At 35.6% G+C, this 23,720-nt stretch overlaps 1 protein-coding gene across 5 annotated transcripts in view; it reads right to left on the reverse strand.

The window, feature by feature from the left end:
• The window catches only part of DENND1B (DENN domain containing 1B), a 156,106-nt gene that overhangs the window by 42,608 nt on the left and 89,778 nt on the right, over positions 1–23,720 (reverse strand). For all 5 annotated transcript variants that reach the window (XM_082052745.1, XM_082052746.1, XM_082052743.1 and 2 more), the window contains 4 exons: positions 18,623–18,723; positions 13,459–13,504; positions 11,815–11,916; positions 4,814–4,939 (listed from right to left, as the gene is read on the reverse strand). In XM_082052745.1, coding sequence (XP_081908871.1) covers positions 4,814–4,939; positions 11,815–11,916; positions 13,459–13,504; positions 18,623–18,723 — 375 coding nt within the window. The remainder of the gene's footprint in view (positions 1–4,813; positions 4,940–11,814; positions 11,917–13,458; positions 13,505–18,622; positions 18,724–23,720) is intronic.

A 23,720-nucleotide genomic window follows, 5' to 3' on the forward strand; every position in this document is an offset into this window, starting at 1 on the left:
CAAGTCAATGCCCATTTCAAGAGATACTTGTCCTCAACAGGTTTCATTTTGAAACTCAACTATAAGCAATCATTACTTATTCATTCTTAAGTAATTCATGTGCATTCTGAATCTTAACATCTCTTTTTTTTCCTAATGTAACATTTAATTGTATTAATTTGATTTATGGCATATTGTTGGAGAGACGACGTCTCTACTTAAAATAGTGTCAATATTGGCCCAAAGCACTCCAGTTAGCATTCAATTAAAGCGAGGTCTGACGGGTCGGGCTATCTTCAAGCTGGGAGTTATCTCAGCACCCCTGGCGTGGTGATGAGACCACGAACTCCTACTGCTGAGCATTCCAGAGCAAGCCATTAGCCTTTGCTCTTCATTGCTTAATTTCTGATGAGTGATGTTACAACCATCATAACTTAAAACAAAGCTATCCCCAGTTTACTTCGTTTGTTTTAACATCAAGAGCTTTGAGGACTTATTCCCCAAATAGGTGATTTTTCTTAATGACTTCATCTTTTGCTAGCTAATTTGTGAATAAAAGCCAGTTTCTCAAAGGTAGAAAATTAGTTATTGTTGCTTATATTCCATAATCTTTTACGAGACGTTTCATGAAGTAATAAGTTTTATTTATTTTACATACCTTTGAAATACGTTTATCTTGCCACGACAAATTACCTTTTTGTAAAAATAAAAAAAAAAAAAAATAGAAATATCAGACCTGAATTTCCTCCTGCTTAGGAGCAAACAACTTTTCTGCTTTGCTTATTTTCCTGATGATGTTAAAATTAATGTCTATCTTGGTGAATAGTTTTATATCCATTATTTTCCTGCTCCTTCCTCATTCTCTTAGCTACTTCTCCCTCTCTACACATAGACTGGGTATATTGCCTGTTTCAAAATTCTTTACATCATATATAGTGTTTTATTTACTGACCACACTGTATATGATTAATCAAAAAAAATTACTAGTCTTTGCTTTCATCTGCAAGGTTTACACAAGTACCCGTGTAAGGTCCATTTTCTCCAGCCACCACAGAGCTGTCAAAATGTTTGACTGGCGTGGCTTTTGCCTGATATAAGGAGGGATGCCTAAAAATTGCCCATGAAAATGTGTAAAGCAGCTAAAAAACCCCACAACCTTGCACATACATTGATTGACGAAATGGCAGAAACTGCACAACTGTAATCTCTGTATCTAACTCCCACTTACACACACAATTCTGAAACGTGGAACATGCTATATTATTACAAGAGAAACTCCCAAATGCTGGACTACCTAAAGAAAATAGGAGCAATGGAACGTTCAAGGCTAAGCTGTGACCACCCAACATAAGCATAATTCAGATACGTATATGCATTTACATGATGTAAGAAGGTCCTATCTCACAACACTCTGATCACTGCAATGCCTCAGCAGATTTAGAATCTTGTTATCAAAACTGTGATCCCTGATGTTGCAGATTCCACAAAGGCTCACACTGAGCTGCTGGCTGGGTGCGCACAACCATGCACAGACCACTTGCCTTTCTGTACTGCGGGGCTCCCCATTAAAAAATGGTTTGAGTGGCTGCATTGCCACTCCTGGAGATGCTCCGAAGTCCATGCACATTCCCCTGGCAGAGCATCTCACCCATCGTCTCAAAATGGACTGCAGTCTTCCACATGAATGAGATCATATACAAAAATACTATAATTCATCATTCCATCTATGAGATTTTGTTCTGGATTATTTTTCAGTCATTTATCAAATGATAGTGCAACAATTTTTTCCATCATCCCCCCCTACCATGCACGAACCGTATTCCTTCTTGATTCAACTAAAGCAGAAAATGCACTCCAGCTAGTCACAGGTATTCAGGACTCAACACCGAACTAAAACTAAAACCACAAAAAGGCCAGAAATGCACACTGTGTGGAAGGCAGGACCTCGGCACCAACTGCAGTTTTGCTCTACCGATCTGCTGCTATTGTGCAATATTTGCTAAGGTCAAGTATAGAATATTACAATAATACTTTTGGAAGTTGTATCAATTTAATCAATATCTTTAATTCAGTATCATGATTAGATCAGAAAAACACCAACTATTTCCACTTCTCTTGTAAACTTCCACTGAATTAAGTTTTTTATTATCATTTATTACACAAAAAAGTATTATCAGCTTTATCTATTACATGTCATATTTCCTGTCTGTATTAGAGTAGTCAAATTTTCCATATGGTCTTTTGGAGTCCCATGAACTCCTTTGAAGAACCCTGAAGCTTCCCATTTTCCCTTTCACCAATCATTTTTTTTCAAAAATTGCTAGACGTTTGTTCAAGACATATTGCTATACTGAGGAGAATCTGTCCTGTGCTGAAAACAAACAGTTGCACAGAATGAGTGTTCAGTGTGATGAACAGCGTTTCGAGTGAAGAGAAGTGTTGGATGAGTACAGACACTATTAAAGCTGTTCTTTACTCAAAGTGAATATTAATGACAGTTGTTTCATGTTTCAAGTTAAAATCACACAGAACACACTGCTGCAAGGAAAACAGTTCACTTAAACATATTTTTCATCTTACAAGCAATCGATAACTACCCAAATATATTATTTTATTTTTCATCAGGATATTAGTGATCCTAAAAATGGCACCCCAAAACCTCTGAGTTCTTGATTCTAAAAATACAGCAAGCTTTTTATAGTAAAAGTATTTCAAATCTATATATAAAATATTCCTTTTTAAGTATACCCCATAAGTTTTGAGACTCCTGACAAATTCTCCTAATACAGTCAAATGTCACTTGAGTTTCTGAACTTCTCAATTCACAATGCATTAATCTGAGCTCAAAAGGCACATGTAAAATGAGCTGAATAATCATAAGGCAACTCCTCTTAGTTTCTACAAAACCACAGCAAATTCAGCTAATAAATTTTTCTATCAGAACAAAAATTAAATATTAAATTAGTTAACACTATCTGAATACAGCTCAAAATAACAGTTACACTTATTTTTTGGCTGTGTTGATTGCACAGAAGATATTTATGGAACCATTGTGGCCTGATTGTTTTTTATTAAAGATACATTATTTCATAATAGCTTAACAGGCAGAAGTCTGCTGGCAAATACCAGTGTATCTTGGATTGGTATCAACTTGTCCAAAAACAATTTGTATGGGGAGGGGGAAGCGGGGAAGAGTACTACTTCCAATACGGTGCAAATGTAGATATCTCAGATATGCCAACAGATAAACTGAAATAAAATGGAAATCACTTAAAGGGAGAGCTCATTTCAAAAGAGATGCTAACTAGAACGCTAAAGAACTTGCACATTCAATTCAAACAAAGGACTGACTGGAGCTTATTTCTGGTCAGAACAGAGGGTAAGTACATCAGCCAGACTGGCATCATTCTGCCTGCATGTGTCAAATGTAGATTGAGACACTTCTTGACTTAACAGCTCATACTGCAAGCTGCCAGAGTTGACATGGACCAGTGTCCTCACCTCTAGACTACGGGACAAATTAGATAACCCCTCCTGAAGTGATGTCAGGTAATGCCACGATGGAATAAACAACAACAATTTGTTTTAATTAAATTAACATTGTGTTGAACTCTAGCAATTTTGAAAACAGGTACAGTCATTTCAGTATGGTACACAAACTGGCTTTCCATATAATAAGAAAACTATAATGACTGCTAAAGGCAAATACTTGAACTAAACCCTAAAACATCATTTCTGCATGAGTTACTTTTCATCTCGGTAAGAACAGCCCTCGGTGGCAAAGACAGCTGGTGTGTGAAACATGGCAAAATGACTACCTCTAAGAGAACCACACCACACTATATTTTAATGTTTCCTCCAGGAAAAGACCTCATCTGGAATTAATAACCTTCCTACCCATTTCCATCAAGGAATACCATGTAGTTCCTTACACAACAACAGAATACACCTCCTTCCTTGCCCCCCTGACAAACATCAACCCATGCACCCACACACCAACCAGTTTTACAGACTTGAAGCCTCAAGAAAGGATGATTTTCTCCTTATCAAATCTCAATATTTATCTGAATTCATCAGAACACCAAACATCATATCCTCAGAATCTGATTCAGCCAATGTCATCTCAGTGCATTTTATCAAATGGAACTACTATCAGCAATTTGCAAATATCATAGGAAAAGAATCTAGACTGACAGATGAAATGAATCTCTAGGTTGTTTCTGATAGATTATTTTATGTCCAATAGGCTCAATATGTGCCACCCTTATAAACCAGAAAAGGTGAAAGCCCGTAACACATTTATCTACTGAATACCAGCAAAATGCCAGAAATACAAATTCTGAAGTTCTGAGGGGATGAAATAGGTTTTCATTTCTCCTAACTTTTCAGTGGCATCAAGATAAGTGTATAACAGAAGAGATCCATGTTTGAGTCATATCTGGCTTCTGCTAGGCAACAAGCTTCTGGCCACAAACACAACAGTCTCTAGACCAGTGCAGTGAAAAACGATGGAGTCTGAAAGGCATAACCTCTTCAGGTCAGCTATGTGTAAGTCGTTTCATTAACACAATCTGTTTCTACACTAAATAAATCATAAAAACTATGCAAATAAGAAAACAGTTGACTTTGCATGAGTATTTATTTTTCAGTAAAACTCACCATCAGGAGGTGGTAGTGTTTTCTAAACTGCCAGTATATCGTTAGCATAGACTAAGATTTGAAACTTCTAATTTTTTCTAATGTTTCAGACTGGAATAAAACATTTCATGTTTTCCTTGCAAAGAATGAGACCATGTTCTTATAAATTGAGGAAACAAAGAAGAAGCAGCCTTACTGGTTTGTATCTTAGTGCATCTCTGTAGGATCCAAACAGTGCTGCCTGTGCCCGAAGAAAGGCCTTGGCTACTCCATCACCCGTAGCTGTAGACTGCTTTTTCAGTTTATTTTTCAAGGCCGAGACCTGCACGACAGAGTGGAACAGTTAAATTAACACCTCAGAAATTGGTACAGCGAGGTATGAACCCAATCAGCAGGCAAACCGTGGTGTCTACAGGTCAGCCAAAAATTCATCCTCCTCCTTGATAGCTTATCTTTTTAACTGCAAAGAGCACCTGCTGGTCTGTTAATTGAAATGAAAGCAGGGGATGATGGTAGAGTGCTAATGCAAATTGGTTTATGCTCTCTTTTTTTCCCAAGGCCTCTTGACATAAATAAGCTTAATTATTTTACAGTAAAATGCACGTGAGCCACTTTTCTGCAGATTTTTTTCCCCTCAATCATAACATGTACTTACTTGTTCTGAAAGAAGACAGATACTTTTTATTTATGCTATGAAGGCTTATTTTTAAGGAGCCTTAATCATCGCTTACTATTCAGTTTTAAGGATTTTATTTTTAAGTTAAAGTTAAATTACTATCTTATATCATTTCTCATGCTACCGATGTCAAATAGTGGAGAAAGGTTTGTGTAAATTCAGTGCTGCATTGCCTTTAGAATTGTCCTTCAAGATAAAACATGTGAAAGGGAAAAAAATAAAAACAACACTTAGGAGACACCTGTAGTTAAAAATATATCAATAAAAGACCATTCCTATTTTAGTGCTTGAAATTTTTTAAGGTGGTCTGTCCTTTTTTACTTGGCAAATGGCAATCACTAATTATATAGAGTTAGGGGAAAAAAAAAAAAAAAAAAAAAGAGAAATTTTAATTTAGATGAACCTTGCTTGGAGATACTTTGGAGAAAAATCAGATAATTCTGGAATTATTCCAATATTCTTTAAAGATACTTGGAATCACACCCAGTTATAGTCTATGCTCTCCTAATTTTCATCATGAGGGACATCTGGAGAAGTCAAACTCCAGTTACACTGAATACATGCTTATACACCCCTTTGTATTGCAGTGTACCCAATAAAGAAATATTTAAGTTGCTAAATACTATACAAAGTTAACACTCAGAGTTACTCTTTAAACAGAACATTATAAACACCAACTATTACCATACCAGCTTTCATTCCTTTAGAAATACATGCAAGAATGAGAATTTTCTTGTGTTTTTTTTATGCAAGCAGTCCTGACTGCTCTTGTAGATGATGATTCTAATTGAAGTGTCAACCTAATTAACAACTAAACTTTGAATAATGCTAATGAGAACTGAACATGGCATCAGAGAAAAGACCAGCTCTACAGGTGATAAACCTTCACAGTAGTGACATTTTCCAGTGTAAAGTCACAGTTACTGTGATCTGATCAAAGAGAGAGACCCCCATTGGGTCCAATTATAACTATAGTTTTGAAAAAAAAATTATTGAGTTATGATGTTCATAATCTATGCAGAAAGGCCTTTACAGTATAGGTCTTTTCCCCATAGCTGTGATCTTTTCAATTTATATCCAAGCTCCATAGATCTAGATAAAAGTTTAGAGCCTGATTCATTTAGCCCATGGAAAGCATACACCAAGGCTCATTTACGTTTTTTCCTTATACCTCAAAAGAAAAAGAAAAGTACAAGTCTGAGTACAAAAAACAGTTAAGCAGTTCAAGGTTGAAAAAATAAATCCATGTCTTGTTCTTGGTGGGTTTTTTGGTTGGTTTCTGGTGGTGTTCTTTGTTTGTTTGCACTTTTTTTTGTTGTTTTGCTCTATACTGTACGAAGTTTAAAAGTTTTTAAAAATTTTCAAAAATAAGGTTTATTCAATTCCAGGTGAAATAAATGTATATAATGTTTGTACAAGGGAAATCTGCCCAGCAACATTAGCTCAGTTTTAGCTCTGTTCACTAAAACAAAAGCAGTTACATGAAATCAAAAAAAGAATTGCCAATCTTAAAATGTTGTCTCTGTCACGACAGACAAAGCACCTTCTAAATATAAGGGACAGAAAAGGTAGAAAATTCTCTAAATTCTTTTAAATCTACATTCTTTCAAATTGTACCTTGTGAGTTCAGGGAGATTACAGCAGGTGATATGACAGGCTAAGAGAAGTGGATAAAAATGGTGTATAGCAGAGGAATTATGGGACAAAGCGGGGCATGTGAAAGAAAACGGTATTTTCTGATTTTCTCAGTTCTGGCAGGCCCTGTGTACATAACATAAATTGATAAACAGGATGCTTTAGTCAAAAACATGTCAACAAACAGATAAACAAAAAAAATGAAAACAAAACAAAACCACAGGAGGAAACACATCTCCCCTTTCACTGCAGTATTGTTACATTCTTAGCTCAACAAAATGAAGAACATCCCAATGGGCTGGTAGTTTGAAGGCAGGTTCTCCAGCACAACCACGTGTGAGTCAGATGCACGTCTCCTGCTGCCATCCTGAGGCGAGCAGAGGTTCCAGCCTCAGAGCGTGACTCTGGAGTGCAGAGAGAGCTCGTCCAGCTCCTCCTTCTCTCGGGAGGCCACGCTCAAAGTCAGGCACAGCTCGACTAGATACTTCTGCAGAAGTACTAGTTGCACAGCACTCTTAAGAAAAAGTCTGCAGAGATAACGTGGGCCACAACCTCCATTTCCCAACCGTCACACCAAGAGTCCTGGCAGAAGCTCTGGGAGCACCCCGAGACCTGCCCAGGCTTCCTTCGGGCCGAGGTCAGCAAACACACAAGCAGAGGTGCGGTGCCTTCTCAGGGCTCATCCCACCACCCACTGGCAGCAAACCCAAGCTGTGTATTTGGGTGGGTTGCTGGCAAATTCTCCCAGTTCCACAGTTCGATCAACGATAGAGTTATAAAGTAGCTATTTACAGTCAATACTGTAGGTACAGATTAGAGACTCAGTGCTTTGAACTACTGAGGACTTGCTGCACAGCAGGATTGTGATTGCTTAGATCCATGAACCCAAAACCAAAGAAGTGTGACACCCCTTTGGGTGACATCACTAATAGCTCTTAAAATTTCAAAGAAAATACAGAGTTCTGGCATCAAGCCAAAACAACCCACCAAGCAGCATCTTTATTAAAATCTTTTACTCATATATGCTTTAATCTATCTATCTGTGACTAAGGAAGCCAAACTTTTTCTCCCCTTCTTTGCATGTTTTAAGCTTAAATAGCCTTTTATGAAGTTTAAAAATAAAGAACTGCAAACAAACGAACCAACCACAGGGGTTAGAATGCTGTTAAAATTTATTTCTGGAAGACACTAGTGATCCATTTCAGAAATGGCATTATTAATTTACACTAGAAGCAAACTGGTTTTAGTTTCTCTTAAGAACAGCTTCTCATTTTCTCTGTGAACTACAGCCTGCTTCTCAAATGCTACTTTTAGAACAGTAATGTTCATATGCCCAGTTTACAGTGTTAAAATCCTGTGACTGTAGGAATCTCAAAACTAAAACTCTAAAAACCCATTTAGATCCTGTATTGCATCATAGTGTGTAGGCACCACACACTACGAAGGCTACACATCTTTCAACAGCTCTGTAGATTTTACAGTTAACAATATTTAATGACCACAGAAGATGCTAAAAATCTATAAAGTCTATTATTTCCTAAAGACCCTATTTAAAAATGTTCTGCTCGGTCTATGGAGAAGTCAGTAAGACTTGGTTGCCAGATGTGATGCCCTTGATTCTCCAAGCTTTTTTTGAAAGTGTTCAAATGTGAGCAAAGGAGTAGCCTTTTTGTCAGAGTTAACTGCAAGCAGGTATTGCAAGATAAGGCCCAAAGTTTATACATTTCTGTCTATAGTCTCCACTGATCTATATACATCACAAATGTTCTTTGTCTAATGTCTTACATTATTAAAGTGGTGATCTCATTATTGTTGTATTAGGAAATTTACTCCCACAGAAGTAGCTACTTATTTTCATTTTTTTTAATTAAAAAATAATAGACAAATTCACAGTGAAATGATGAAATTTAAAAACAAGTGTTCTTGTCAGAAGAGAGGAAAAAGAGGGCTTTTCCCCCCTCTAAGAAAACAAAGGATTCCTGAAAGACTTGCACTGATTTATTCTTCCAATTTTAAATACCTTAGGAGTAGCGGAACTGCTACTGGCATGGTAGTATTTCTAACAGTCAATAAATCTAAAATATTATGTGTGAATATTGGAACGAAGCCATTAAGAAGATTACAGCATGCAACGCAGCAGAGGGTCCACATGAAAAAAGGGCTGGTAATTCAGGACAACTGTGACCACTGACCTTTGCACAGTCAAGACCACTGGTCAGTCTGACAGAGTAATAGAGTTCACATGCACAGGGAGTCATCTAGCCTGTAACTATAATTTAAATGCTTAAGTGAATGATTTTAAAATGCCTTTAAATCTCAGTTAATTTATTGTACAGTTTATTAGACAATGCCCTATAATAATGTTATTAAATCTTAAATTTATCATGAAAAAATGCACCATCAGTGCATTTTAATAGACATGTTACTTACACATGGGTAAACTATTAAATGCCTACGCTGTGAGAACATCACCAGGCTTATTGATGAAGAAAATAATTACTCAATTTCCTTCAGACAAAGAAACAGTTGTAGAAAACTCTTTGAAAATATTGCATTTCCTTTGTTAGGCTGTTAATCAAAATGGAATCCGTTTTTGAAAGGGATAGTAAGACTAGCACTTCTTTTATATTTTCTGTTCTTCATTCTATTTTAACACCTTTCAGAGGTACTTGCTATATTTCTTCATCGGAAGTTTTGTTTTCTTTCTATGTATGTTTATGAGGTTTTTAGTTATACAGGTTAAAATGCCTCACGTATATGAGCATCTTTGACATTTGCTTTAATGTTTTAAGACTAACTTACTGTTTTGACTCTGCCTTCCTATGTCTTATACTTTTTAAATGAGTTGTTAGCAGTTGTGCTTGACCCTCATGACTGCCAAAGAAGACAAGCATTTTGTCATTTTATGTGCCTTTTGTTTCCAAGTATAATTGTATTTGTTTTCCATTAAATTGTTTTAATTGAAGTGTTCTATAGACTGAAGCAGAGGAAGAGATGGGAATATTCAAATTAGAAGCCTAATTATAAAATCCTCAAATTCTGCAAGTATATTTCACATAAAACACAGTTGTTCTGTTTTGTTTGGTATTAGATATGGAATGAAATATTTTGAGTCTACTGTACAATCTGTACACTTGGATAACTTTCATTAACATTAATAATAGTAACATGCATATATCCTGGGGGAGAATATACTTCTGAAAGTAGGAAGATCTGTATCCCTATTTTCTTCACGCTAGCCTACTCATTTAGAGATCATTTTGATATGCATCTGTAAAATACATGAGATGTCACTCCCATGGCACAAATATCCATTTTTACTGCTCAAAGGACCTCCAGCTACAACTCCAGTATCTTGTGGAAGATGATGCCTAATTCTCAATTCTACATCTAGCTATTATTTGACAAGAGGTATGTGCTGCCATGACATTATAACCTTAACCTTATTCACCGAATGCAAGATCAGTCAAAATTACTGACACATCAGAAAATTGCTCATTTTTTTACTTAACTTGTTTTATTCTTGAATGACAGAGTACAGTCAAAATTATTGTATATACATGTGTGGGTATGTATACTTGTTCATACACTAACTTAAAACCATAAAATATCAGAATAATTTTTATGTAGTCTTTTATATTTCTGAATTATAGTTGATACTGAGGCAAAAGCAAGACTGACCAGATGATCTATAAAAACTCTAGATTTTAACACCATTAAAATCAAAGGGAACTGACACTAATATAATCATCAAGAGTTTGATTTCTGTCGTTCCAAATATATACAAGTTACCAACAAAACTGAAAGACGTAGTATGTCACTACAGCACCTTACTTTAAGTCAGTTTGTTTTTATTATTTACAATTTCAGAAAATGTAACTCTCTGATTTCACATTTTGATATAAAATTCTTTGTGCTGACAACCATTTGTGATAGCTTGAGCTTTTATAATTAAATAGTCAAAACAGTAGTTTCACAATGATATTCTTTTAGAGCTCTATTGGGAAAAACAAGGTAAGTGAATTTTGTGACTATTTAAAGTGATATACAGAATACGTTCCCCTATAGGCAATAAGAAAAAAAAAGGGGGGGGACACCACGACCCTCTGCAAGATCAAAGTCCAGAAAGAACTGGCACTTAATTTATCATCCTTTACAGACAAAAGACAGTTTTCGTCATTTCAAAAGGATCAGATGTCTTTTATGACAAACCGGGTTTGCAGTTTAATTTACAAATAGAATTCTAAGTAAGCAGTCTTTGCTCTGCCAAAGCAAATGACAAACAGTATAGGTTTTCATTCACGCAGCCCTCAGCAGGATAGAAGAGATTAAAATAAAACTGAAATAATTTAGAGAAAACAAATAAATGTTTCAGAAAGTTGAAGAAGATCAAAGCCTGAATTTTCTGACCCCAACTGTACAAGCATTTCTTATTATATTGACCAGTGCCATCAGATCATTAATTAAAAGGAAAGCGCTGGCAGGTGGCAGGGAAGCAGAAGCCGATAATTGGCCCCCTTCTTCTTTTTGCCTTCAAAAACTCTCTCGTTCTTTTGCAAGACATGCCACTAGGCAGACAGAAATGCCTACTTTGTAATATAATGATTAAGATGAGATGAAGAGACTCTTGCGTTTAAAGCAGCTATGCCTAATGAATGCAGCTAGCTTTATAATTATGATCCTACTTTTACAATAAGGAATATGATATTCCATTCAACATCTCCTCAACTGTCAAAAAGGTAAAAATCTCAAAAATCGGGGTCTACACTTGGTGCTTTTCACCCCCATATTCCTTTTATAGCAGTTAGCTAAACCAGGCAAAAATAACTACTAGTAATTCAAGCATTTGTATAAGAAAGAAAGAATGAAAAATCTGTAAGACTCACCACTTCACCAGGTAGGTTGTTCAGGTCATTAAAAGGGGTTTCTAGAGTGTTTGTGTCAACATTGAGCAAAACCACATCCTCCAGTGATCTATTTTTCACTCGCTGTTAAGAGGGGAAAAAAATAGTGGGAAAGCATTTTACTATAGCATCCTCCTGAAGTACCTTTTTATGATAATGTGCTAGACTAGAAACAATGATTTTACAAAGGACAATAATGGCAAAGACAACATTTTGAGCTTTAGATGTAGGATTTCTGAATTAGATGTAGTATTCAGAGTAGCTTTTAAAAACACTTTCCCTGCATCGAACAGTAAGGTTATATTAATAATATCTGAACTACAAGCACATTCAGGAAATGAATTATTGAAAACCAAGATTTGCACAAAATACAGTTAAATATATTGGAAGTATACATATCTTATAACAACATTTCATTCTCTCATTTTTGTGAAAGACAGGACATTAATCATATAATCAAATGAAAAACAGAGAGAACTAAGTAATTATCTGCAGATTTATGTAAGTCCCAGAAATGTGATGTCTAGTAGTATTGTAGAAGAAAGGATGAAACAATCTTTCATCAATGAACTTGACTAGCAGCAAAGAATTAAACCATTTGTTTCTTTCATGAAAAAATGATGGAACTCTTTTCAATATGGTACTACAATACATAATAGTGGGGTCCAGGAAATAAGTCCAGAAGGAATCGAGTGACTTCTGTTCCAGAAGCTTTAAACCCTTCTGTTCTAGAATCTTTAAACAGTCCTGTTCCATTATTTTCTGACAAAATAAGGAAAAAGGTCCTAGTCAAGATATTACGGTGGATGTATGAAGATGATAAGAACTTGCTTTGAGAGAACAGAAGGCTATGCCCAGAATTAAGAAGTGTACATGACAGAAGGCTCTTTCTTGGAAACACAAAAGTACTAGTGGCTAACACTGGGAGAGAACCCACCTCCTCAGCTTAGCAAATGTGAATTGATCTTTAGAAATTGCTTTAGCAAAGTGTAAATCAAATAAAGTTCCTAAATCAATTATCTGCTCTGCATGATAATCAGACTACACACATAGCCTTAATGGTGTCATCAAATGGTTATGGAAAGAGGCAAAGCTATTTATAACCCAGCTATTACTCACTGCTTCAGTGAGTTCTATTGTTCTGTTGTATCTGACAAGGCTACTTCCCAGTTTTTGGCAAATACTACTCATTTCTAAATTAATACTTATGAATGTTATGAATGAACGTTACTCAGATTTTCAGAGGGACAGGAACGTACATTTATGTGGGAAATCAGAATGATTCTGCATTCTGATTGATGGTGACTCCAAAATAAATTTTAACTGTTATTATTGGGAATATCTGTTGCTGAACCACTAAAAAGGCAGAAAGAAAAGCTATCATTAAGATATTAAATAAACACAGAAACAAATTGTGATGTAGAGCTTATACGTCTCCATAAAACACTTCAAAAGTAAGGTTTCAAAGAGGGATATTTTTTTCTTTATAAGGCATCCAAAGCTTAGATTTTGTAATTGTGTATGCTAAAAATGAGGGATTCTTTCTGAAGCATTTCCATTAAAAATATTATTGATGGCACATACTCCTCATTTTTACCAGTATGTAGAAGTGTATAGTAAACTTACCTCTATTAAGCTTAAGTGGACACCAATTAGATAAGGCATCGGTGCACTGAAGAAAAAAGTGGAAAAGATCAAATTATTAAGTACCAACTACTAATAATACAATATTTGTGGAGCAAAAAAATATTTTAAAACCTTGGCACACATACTCCAAAGTTAACATTTACTGTTTAAGCCTCAACTGAACTTACATGGTTGCTACTGAAAATTCTACAGGACAAGTAAAAAATATATTTTTTTTTTTGTCTGCAGTGAAGATGACCACAAAATAAAGGATGATGTTCCTAAGTATGGAAATATGAGCGAGAAGATGTGTGAGGCTTTCTAGCCAGTTCCAATAACCAACTGTATTCTACATCAGAGCTGTCTGAGCAGATGTTCCAAAACTGTCTATCTGTCTGTCTCTAGAACTACAGTGGTTGTAAAACACCATTCTGGAAAATATGGTACTGGGTAACATCCCCACACTGCAACATAACCATCACAAACACCAGTTTTGCTTCTGAATACGCTTCTGAAACCCTTCCTTGGTGGGCATTTTGGAAGGTGCATAATTTCATATTGAACTCAAGATAGTAAATTTCTCATTTCCAATTTGAATAAGATGGGGAACTATATTCTCAAAAGAAGACAAATATCCCCTCAAAGCCTCTCGCATGAGACCTCCTGCAGCACACAAGCAAGAAACTGAAATAGTCAGGCTAATTTATCATGGTTCCTACATCTTCTGCTTCTTCCTCTAGTGAACATGTTTTGGCAACCTCTGACAAAGAATATGCTCAGTATGCAGCACTGAAGGGGAAAAAACATTGATCACCACACCTTTCGGTACTGCAAGATTACTAAAAAGATTCACTCCAGAGAAGTGAACGATAGGCTGGTTTAAGCAACTCGGTGGGAAACAAAATACTAAAGGAGCAGAGAGAAAAAAATAAATAAAAATAATCTCTGAAGAATAACTGGAAGTTAAGACGACTTTTTTGAACTTACACAGATAGCTGGCATAACATAATTTCTCCTATGGTATTAATTCGATCACGGATCTGAGCCCCTGGCACCGACTGACAGCGTCTGGCTTGCTGACATATTTAACCAAGCCAATGAGGATGGCTACGGCTGACATGGAACTGAGGATTTCTCTGCTGAACATGCAGCAAAATGGATCATCGGGTTAATCGCAGAGTATCTTAGCATTACAAATAACTTGAACTGGTGAAACTACAGTGGAAACAAGGGCAATAATGTATGCATTTAATGCACACTTGTTTTCTTGTACACCAACACTGTTCTAGCAGCTTCACCAGGCCTGTACTGACTTAAAACAGCTGATGATTTGCTCCATTAATAAATCTGTCATTAAAAAGGGTTCTGTGTAGCTCTTTTCTATAGAACAAAGCAACAGCTACATCATTTCAATTCTGATCAGTTAACGGAATAGAGGTACAAAGCTAATTAGATAAACACATCTTGAAAATGCAGAAAATAAGAAACTGCAGGTATGGAAAGTCAATTTGACCATTTTCAGCAAAGAATGAATTTTAATACTGCTGGATTCTGAAGCCATAAGAGCAGAGGTGTGCAATATGTACATGAAATTGCTTACTGTGATACTACTGGGAGCTGCTATATAGTTTTTCTCCTTTTTATGCATGTTATTACCAAAAATGTTAATAATCTACAGCATCATTGCCTAAAATAATTTCTATGTTATGCAAAACACACAAGTGAATTGGAAAATAATTGTCCCATTCTCATGAAAACAGGCGTGTATATCTCCCAATTCAGAAGAGACCAGATCTAATAAAAAGACATGTTGCAATTTTAACTTGAATTTTCTAATTGCATTATATTCTTAACAGAGTATCAGTAGAACAGATGCTTTATCATCCACACACAAAACTGTCATACACTCTTTTATCAGTGACTTACTTTGCCAAGAAATTACACAGAAATTTAACGAAATTAGATTTCTCCTTTATAAAAAAAAAAAAAAAAAAAAAATTAAGTATAATTACTATATCAATGCTCAAATTTAATTTTTGTAAAAGCTTTCTTGAAAGCCACCCACCCACTGGTGGGTGTAGAGAAAAATCAATTCTTAGAAAATATTCAAAAAATTAATCTTTTAGTAACTTTGCTGTGTTTTCTTACTCCAGGGCTAAAACAAAAAATATTTGACTGCTTCACATTTTACTGTCTCTTAGAGAAGTATTATCTCTTCTTTTTTCGATGGCTGTTCCAATTCTCACATTGGAGTTCTCGTAACAGAATTTGAGGCCAAGATAAGCTACATGGCGGGGGGGGGGAAACATTCTGAAGAAAGTAAATAAATATACAGTATGTTCACACACTGGACCTTGCAAGTACTCATAACCTGGCCAGTCCTGGCAGCATTACAGCCCACACTGATGCTCAGTACTGGGGGGTTTGGACTGTTACATTATGTCTAAAACCACTCTGTATATCAGGTTTCCTGATAGAACCTAAAAAGCTTTGTGGTTAAAAAGGCAATTGGAAGAATTTAAATAATTTTTAAATACAGATCTGATTGTTCTACTCAAAGATACATTTTTCTTTTTTTTCATGCCCACAAAATGTACTAACTAAGCAGTTTATGTAATTCATCAAATTCTAATCCCCACAGAATTATCTCATTTATCTTTAAGAAATTCTGAAGATACACAGTCCAATTCATTTTAAAAAAAAAAGTGAATTTCTCTCAAAATATGTTGGATGATTAACATGCAAAAAAAAGGTTGCAGGATCAGAGCCTATATTTAAACTAGTAGATTTAATTATATTTTATCTTTGTGTAAAAATGGCCTTACTGCCTTAGAATGAACAAAATTAAACCTATAATTCCGTACTTCATTTGTTTAAATGTAATTTCAGAACAACACTAAGAAAAGGCAAGTTCATGGGAGACATCCCAAAGTCCAAGCAAAGCAATTACAATGTAATTTCCACGTATGAAAATGCATGTTAAAGCTAAAAAGAAAAAAGGCAGTTTCATAAACAGAACCTTGTTCTGTTAAATTACATAAACATGAAAATATCTTAAAAATTGAAAATCATTAATTTTAAATTGACAAGACCCTTTTGGACTACATACTAGGTCTGGCCTGGCATAAACTTTGACTTTATGAATCATCTAGGTTTTCTTACATGATACATCATATAGCTATGAGCAAAACATTTATTCATGGTTAATAGGCCAAAACATGAGGAGATTATTTTATGTGTTTCTATTACACTAGTCCAACCTGTCTCACAAAGAACCATTCAAACCAAACATGATCAAACACAGAAATGTAAATGCACGAAAATCTGAGTTAAAAGGTCAGAATTATAGTTACTGCAGTAAACTCATCAGCTGTGCATTTCCTTTCGGGAACTTTATGTTTCCATTTGAACATCTCAAAAACGGATTCCCCCCCCCTGCCCCGCTTTATTGTACTACTGTGAAAAAGAAAAAGGGATATACATGAGTTTTACAAGTTTAAGAAACTCCATGATTCTTTTTAACGAGTAAAAAAAAAAAACTCAGGTCACGCCATACTGACCTAGAATCTCAACTATTATCATCATCACAAGCAGCTGTGTACAGCATCTAACATTATTATTTCTGGAAACTTCATCTGAGCTTAGGAGGGAAAATAAAAAATCCTCTAGTATTCAGGATGCACTCTGCAGGGTACAGCTTGAATAAACGTGTTGATCAGCCTTCTGAGAACAGCATTTATGGATGATACTGAAGAAATTACAAAGCCTCTGGTGGTAAGCTCAAGTAATACAAAAACTAAACAAATACATCCAAGCTCTACCCCCGTTTTTGTGCATCTTATCAAAGCTAGGAGGAAAAACAATTAGGACAGAGTTTCTTCAAAAGAAAACTATCATTAAAGATGAAAGGCTTAGCTATAGTTGAAAGTACAAGGAGGAGCGGGAGAAGAATATTTGATTTCTTTTTAAAAACAATAAATAATACACATATTAAGTATAGGAACTACCAGAGAAAAAGATATACCATGGGCAAATATTGGAAACTTGAGGAAAAACTATCAAAGAGACTCAAGGAAACATAATGAGAATTTCTTTGAAAACAAGAAGTTCAATAGATTGGGTAGAGTTCAATGGCACATCAATATTTATAGTTCCAGAAAAAAAAAAAAAAAAAGTTCAGCAAACATACAAGCAAACCATAATTTATTTCTGTGAAGAAAAACATTAGTAACAAAAACACAGACTTACGTTGGTAGGCGTCTGCCTTGGACTCAGTTTTTATAGATAATAACAATTCCTGATCTCTAAAATGGCTTTAAATGGTTCATTTTTCCACCACAGATCCATAGGGTCTAGTTAAAGTGAAAGTCTCCAGGGATGGATACTCCTGGTTTAAGTTCTTTAAGAGAAACTCTCACTTAGTATCTCGGCACTACTATGAATAAAGGAGAGTAGATCTCTTCTTAGCCTGAAATCTCAAAACACAGGCATGCAGAAACATCATCCCTTGAAGGATCAGAAGTGACTCAAAAACTGATTCCTTCTTAAAAGAAACTTAAAAATTTGCCAAAACTACAAAGTCTGTCACATGAACAGCAACATGTCAGGAGAAGCAATATTCTTACATTGAAAATCTTGGAAGTACCAAAAGGAGATATTAAGCTCTTTCAGGAAGGCATTGTATAGGATACTGAACCTGGCTGAGTCTAAAATACAAATATTAAATCATTTTATAGACCCGAAGGAAACATTGATGCCAGCAAACACTTGTTTCCAGAAAAACTGATCCGTTTTTTCTGAATGCTTCTATCAGTATCAATTATCTCAAGTTAAAATAAATGTCATATGAAAGAAAACAGTAACACAGCCACATTTACATGACTGCATTCTCTAACAATAAAACTGAAACAGTTGTTATAAACAAGATTCTAAATGCTGCATTGATAGTAATCAGCACGGTAAGTCAAAGTACCAATTCGAACACCATGTAAAGTCACATTGAAATATCTCTGTTCAAGTAATTGTTTAAGCATTTGCTTCAGTGCCTCCGTAAAATGGATTCTGTATATTTAGTCACATAAGTAGTTAGTGTTTTCATCCAATATTTGGAATTACAAAACAGGGGAGAACCTCAGAAATGGGGATATTGGGTTAGCGATCTTACCAGCAGTAGTCCAGAAGATGTGGAGGAAGCACTGGGATGTAAATGTGTTGCCAATACATTGGATATAACAATGCAGCTGACGCATGGACACAAGCAGTTAACTAAAAATAAATATACACACACAGAATTGGCAAGAAAAAACATGAATAAAAAGAAAACACAAAATTTTAAATTAACTTTTAGACATGTAAGAATCTTAACCTCCTCAATCAACCTATTACAGCATTTTTAAATTACATTTAATTGCCTAAATGCATCTACTAAGAATCCTGATACACGTATACAACCACATTTGCAAGAAGTCAAACAACCAATCAGTTAAAATTTAGGCCTGTTCAACTGTTTCCTTGAAAAAAAGAAAATAAACATGCACTACTTGTTGTTTATCAACTGTGGGCACTGCCATGAACACCGAGAACTCGAGTGCACCCAGCAACACTGAGCGGCAAGGACTCAGGGGAGGGGTTTGGAACAACCAGTATTGATGTGAACCTGCATGAAGCTGCAGAAGAGCATTAACCTCAGGAGCAGGATTAACTTCTGTTGTGTCGCTATCCTAATTTCCAAACTACCTTTAAAAAAAAAAAAATCTGAAGTGAATATTCCCCATGACAGCAAAGCAAATTTATTACAATTTTCCAAAACTCCTTCCCAAAGCAGAGACTGGCAAGTCTGGCACTTGCATCAGCAGAAAATGAAGGACTCCTTGACAAAGAAATGAGATGTTACAATCTGCTTACCATTCCAAATCTGTTTTTCTAAAACAAATAAGCAAACAAACAAAAAAACACCACCAAAAAACCCAACAACCCCCTGGAAAAATAAAACAAAACACAGAATTGATTAGAAACATGCTCTAGTTCACTCCTTGGGTGAACAAAATGATCTGCAATACCTAAAGAATTCAAATTTGATCTATCAAATACCACTTTGCTATCAGGGAGTCACTCAAATTTATTTATTTTGTTATGCAGCTGCAGAGTTACAAGAGAATGAGAAAACATGAGAACTGTATTCAAAAAGAGATCATCTATATCCAACAAATGAAACACTACAAATTTCATTTGGAAAAAAAAAAAAAAAAAGCCCTATGTAGAAGACACCAAGCTTCTGGAAAAAGACAAGACTGTCCTAATATTTTATATCACAACAAAATTACTATCTGCGGTTAACTTGATAATAGCACTGTTTATTCGACATATACTTTTACAGTAACAAAACAAAGGGCTAAAAATAAACCATAAATCCTGTCCATACAGCAAGTGCTAAAACATTACGGATTTTACAGGAAAAAAAAAAAAACCCTTTGTGGAACAGATGAACAGTTAAAGCTTTCACACCCTGGCTGTCTTAGACATTTAGACTTGCAAATAAAAATTATACTGCAATTCTGTCCATGTATTTTTACACTAAAAATGAAAAAAAAAAAATTGTAAGACCATCGCAGCAGCAATCACGGACAATTACAATTTCTGCAGCATAGTTTGCTCAGCACTCAGATTAATATAACACGATTAAATATGGAAAAGAAGTGGGTCTGAAAGCTCCTGAGGGATATCATTAGGGCAAATTGCCAAAGAATGAAACATGAGCCAGTCAGGAGAGGCTGGAAGCTGCAGTGGTACCAAGGGACTCGAATGTTCGACAGTTGGAGCTTCAGTAACGTGTGAACCGCAAGTTGAGGTATCAGGAGACTCTGCTCGCTGACACACGGAATGTCACTATTGACCAGCGAGCGGCCCCAGCCTGACAGCTGCACCGCAGAAACCGAGGACATCATCATTCCGCGTCCCACATTAACATCGCGTTTCTTAGCTTTACATCAAACCTCCACAATTACTCTCATTTTACAATTAGAATAATGGCTATTTTAATAAATACTGTGCTGTTACTAAGAATTTATTTGGGGGAAGAGATAAATGAATATCTTATCCCTCTGCTACACACTGGGATTTATGAGTTTTCTTTCCACATTATCTCTCTGTAGTTTAAATAACACTATTGATAGTGCAGTCAAGCTGAGTATCACGTTTTTTGCTCTTTTACTCAGAATGGATATGGAATTACTAATTAGTATTTCCATATAAAATTGTACATAGTGTATAAATTTCAAAGCACAACTACCTTTAAAAAGACTAGCAGTTTATGTATTTCGATCACAGACTGAAATAAAGCTGAGTAGATAGTTATACAGGATATCCCCCGATGTATACAGCTGCCTCCTCCTCCTCCTCTTAACAGGCAGTCTTAAATTATGAATTAAGATGACTATACTATTTGCATGAAGAAATATTTTCCTATTATATGCATAAGTCTGTATTATATTTTAGTTCTCATTTTAATGGAAGAAGTAGATAATTCCTTAAAAACATTTGAAGTTTTATTAACACTCTTGTTTTACAATCTATATTTTGGTGTGGCAGTCACACTGGCATCTATTTAACATATTTAAATTCAAAAAATCTATGTTAATATTAAATGTTAATATTTCTAGCAGGAAAGGTAAAGATTTGATTACTCACAGATCAAGGTTTTGCCATACTGTTCTATGCTTGTCTAACATCTTAACGTAACAATCTTATTTAAACATTTCCATCTATGCTGCTGAGTAGGTTTCCAAACATTTTAGTATGGCATGAATATGTTTTATAGTTTCCTGTTGTATATAGACTGTAAGAAAAGCAGCTATGGGATTCTGCTGCTCTTCAAACTGTCTGACATTTTAATACTGTGCCAACTCTGCCTTTAAGCAAATACTGATAATTATGGATGTCATATTAAAAATTGCACGCTTTCTGGCAAATTCTCTTTTTGCCTTTTTTACTGCTACCAACAGCAACTGCATTTCTCAAATGCATTAGCTATTGAAATAACTTACCTCTTCAACTGACATATTCACTCTTCTAAATAGAACAAAGTGCAAATCTTGGAATAATGCTGCAAGGTTTAAGTAACCTGACAGCTCGAGAGATGTGAAAAGCACCTGCAGACAAGGCAGAGCCCGACGGCTGCCCTGGAGCCCAGAGGTTTGTAGAGGCAGAGCTGGATGCAGAGGGCGTCTGCATCTGCACCCGGCAGGCGCCCAACCCTGCGCCAGAGGAGACGGGATGGCAGAGACACAGCAAAACCTCCTGCCTGCAGAAATGAGCATCCGTTGCTTGACCAAGTGGTGAGATCCTTGGCAGAAAACGAGTTCTTACACTATTTGGGGAAAGAGGCATTTATATGGGGCCTGCCTGTTGATTGCTATCTATTCCAAAAGGAATTAAGAAGATCCACCTTTTAAAAAAAAATGTAAGAACAGAAATGTCACAGATCAGAAAAGTCTCTTTTCAAGTCATCTAATCATTATCCTAAATTACTTGAAGTCATCTTCAAGGCTGTGGGCAACTTTACCTATTTTGCCAGCAACAACTGGAGATCATATCAACCGTGAACTGTGATCCCCCTTACAGATAGGCTTGTACATATAACATGAAAGCATCTGTCCAATAAAATTTGCTACCTTTTTATGTATATACAGAAATACATCATTGCTTAACTCTGCAGTTTGCTAAAAAAATCTTAAATTATGGCAGAAGAGTGCTGCAGAACCCAGTTAACTGCAAATTTGATAGTTTATTACATGTTTTGAAGCAATAAACGATGTTAAGACAACCTCCTACAATCCACTGCATTGGAAAACGTGTACCAGAGTTGTGTTTCTTTCCATAATAAAGTTTTTGTCTGTTGAAACCATTTATCAATATTGAACAGAAACTTCAATATTTCTGCTTCCAGTATTTTTGATTTTTTTAGACTGTTTTCTTCCATTTCAATAAATGCCTTCCAGTTTAAACAACTTCTATTTCAAAAATAAAACTAATCATGGTTCTAAAGTTAGTTTAAATAACGTTGTTTTAAACTACATAAACAACATAAGTCGATTGACTTGAACTAGTTAAAAAACAACTTTTAGCAAAAAACTTCAACGTTCAACCCTCTAATAAACAGCCAAATTTAATTTTAAATCCTTAGCATTTCGTTTGAAAATGAAAAGAAGCTTCTTGTCCCATTCTGTCAGTAAGGAATTTACTAACATCACTGAGTACAACTGAGAGTTTCAGTCTGTTCCTGATCTCTTCTGATAAGACACTGCAGCCAGCATCACCATATAAACTTTCATCACCCTGCAAGGAGAGTATGTGGTGTTTTCTCCAGAGTTTTCTAGTGAATCTGGTACAATAATTTCACGTTTGCCTCCTGAAAAAAGCAAGAAATACTGGAACTATGTGCCTGGTAATACTAGAGGCTCTCCAAGTACTGGGAGACCATGTTACAAAGTTTGTTAGCAAAATTCATTATTGGGTGACAGTAAATTGATTACTAGCAAACTCCTGCAAGACTGAAACAATGTACAAATTCTAGAGAATGATGAGTTACTTTCCACCTTATGGCAATAAGCAGCCACTTGGGAAGATTGTTGTTCAAAACAGGAACAGTCAGGAAAAGTTTCAGTTCAACACTTGATCAAAGCAGGTTTACCTGCTCCTGGGAACATGAGGAGCGCGTCTCCTCCCCATCCCTCACGTGGCTGCAGCAGTTCTGGTGTGTGTATCTGCTACCTCAACGCTCACTTCTATCAATGCACCTTTTACTCTGGATTTCAAAGGCACTGGCCCTTTTGCCTTTTTTTTTCCTCCCTAATTTTAGTTTTTGCTAAAAACTGTGACGTGTCTAGAGCCATACTTCTGCATCTGAAAGATTTTCTGCAGGCTCACACATTATGTTTACTTGATAACTATTATTCACATAATTTCAATGAGTAGCAAGAAAATAATTACTCTGCATCCTGCACAAAACTTACCTGGCAGTTACTTTCTATCTATGTAAATTATTTTTTTCAAAGCCTTTTCTATATCCAAAGGTAAAAAGAGTGGCAGAGCATCAGTGGCGAGATCTGCACACACCACAACGAACAAACTAGAAAGAAGGAAGCTGATTAGCATAATCTTGTCAGAAAGCAAAAAACAGCAACAGAAGTTAGACAAAATACTAAAGTAAAATTAACCTGTGGTACCGTATAACCTTTCACAATCTACTGTAAGCAACTAAAGAA

Source organism: Streptopelia decaocto, assembly GCF_964273445.1.
Source record: "Streptopelia decaocto genome assembly, chromosome: 5".
Taxonomy (NCBI): Eukaryota; Metazoa; Chordata; class Aves; order Columbiformes; family Columbidae; genus Streptopelia; species Streptopelia decaocto.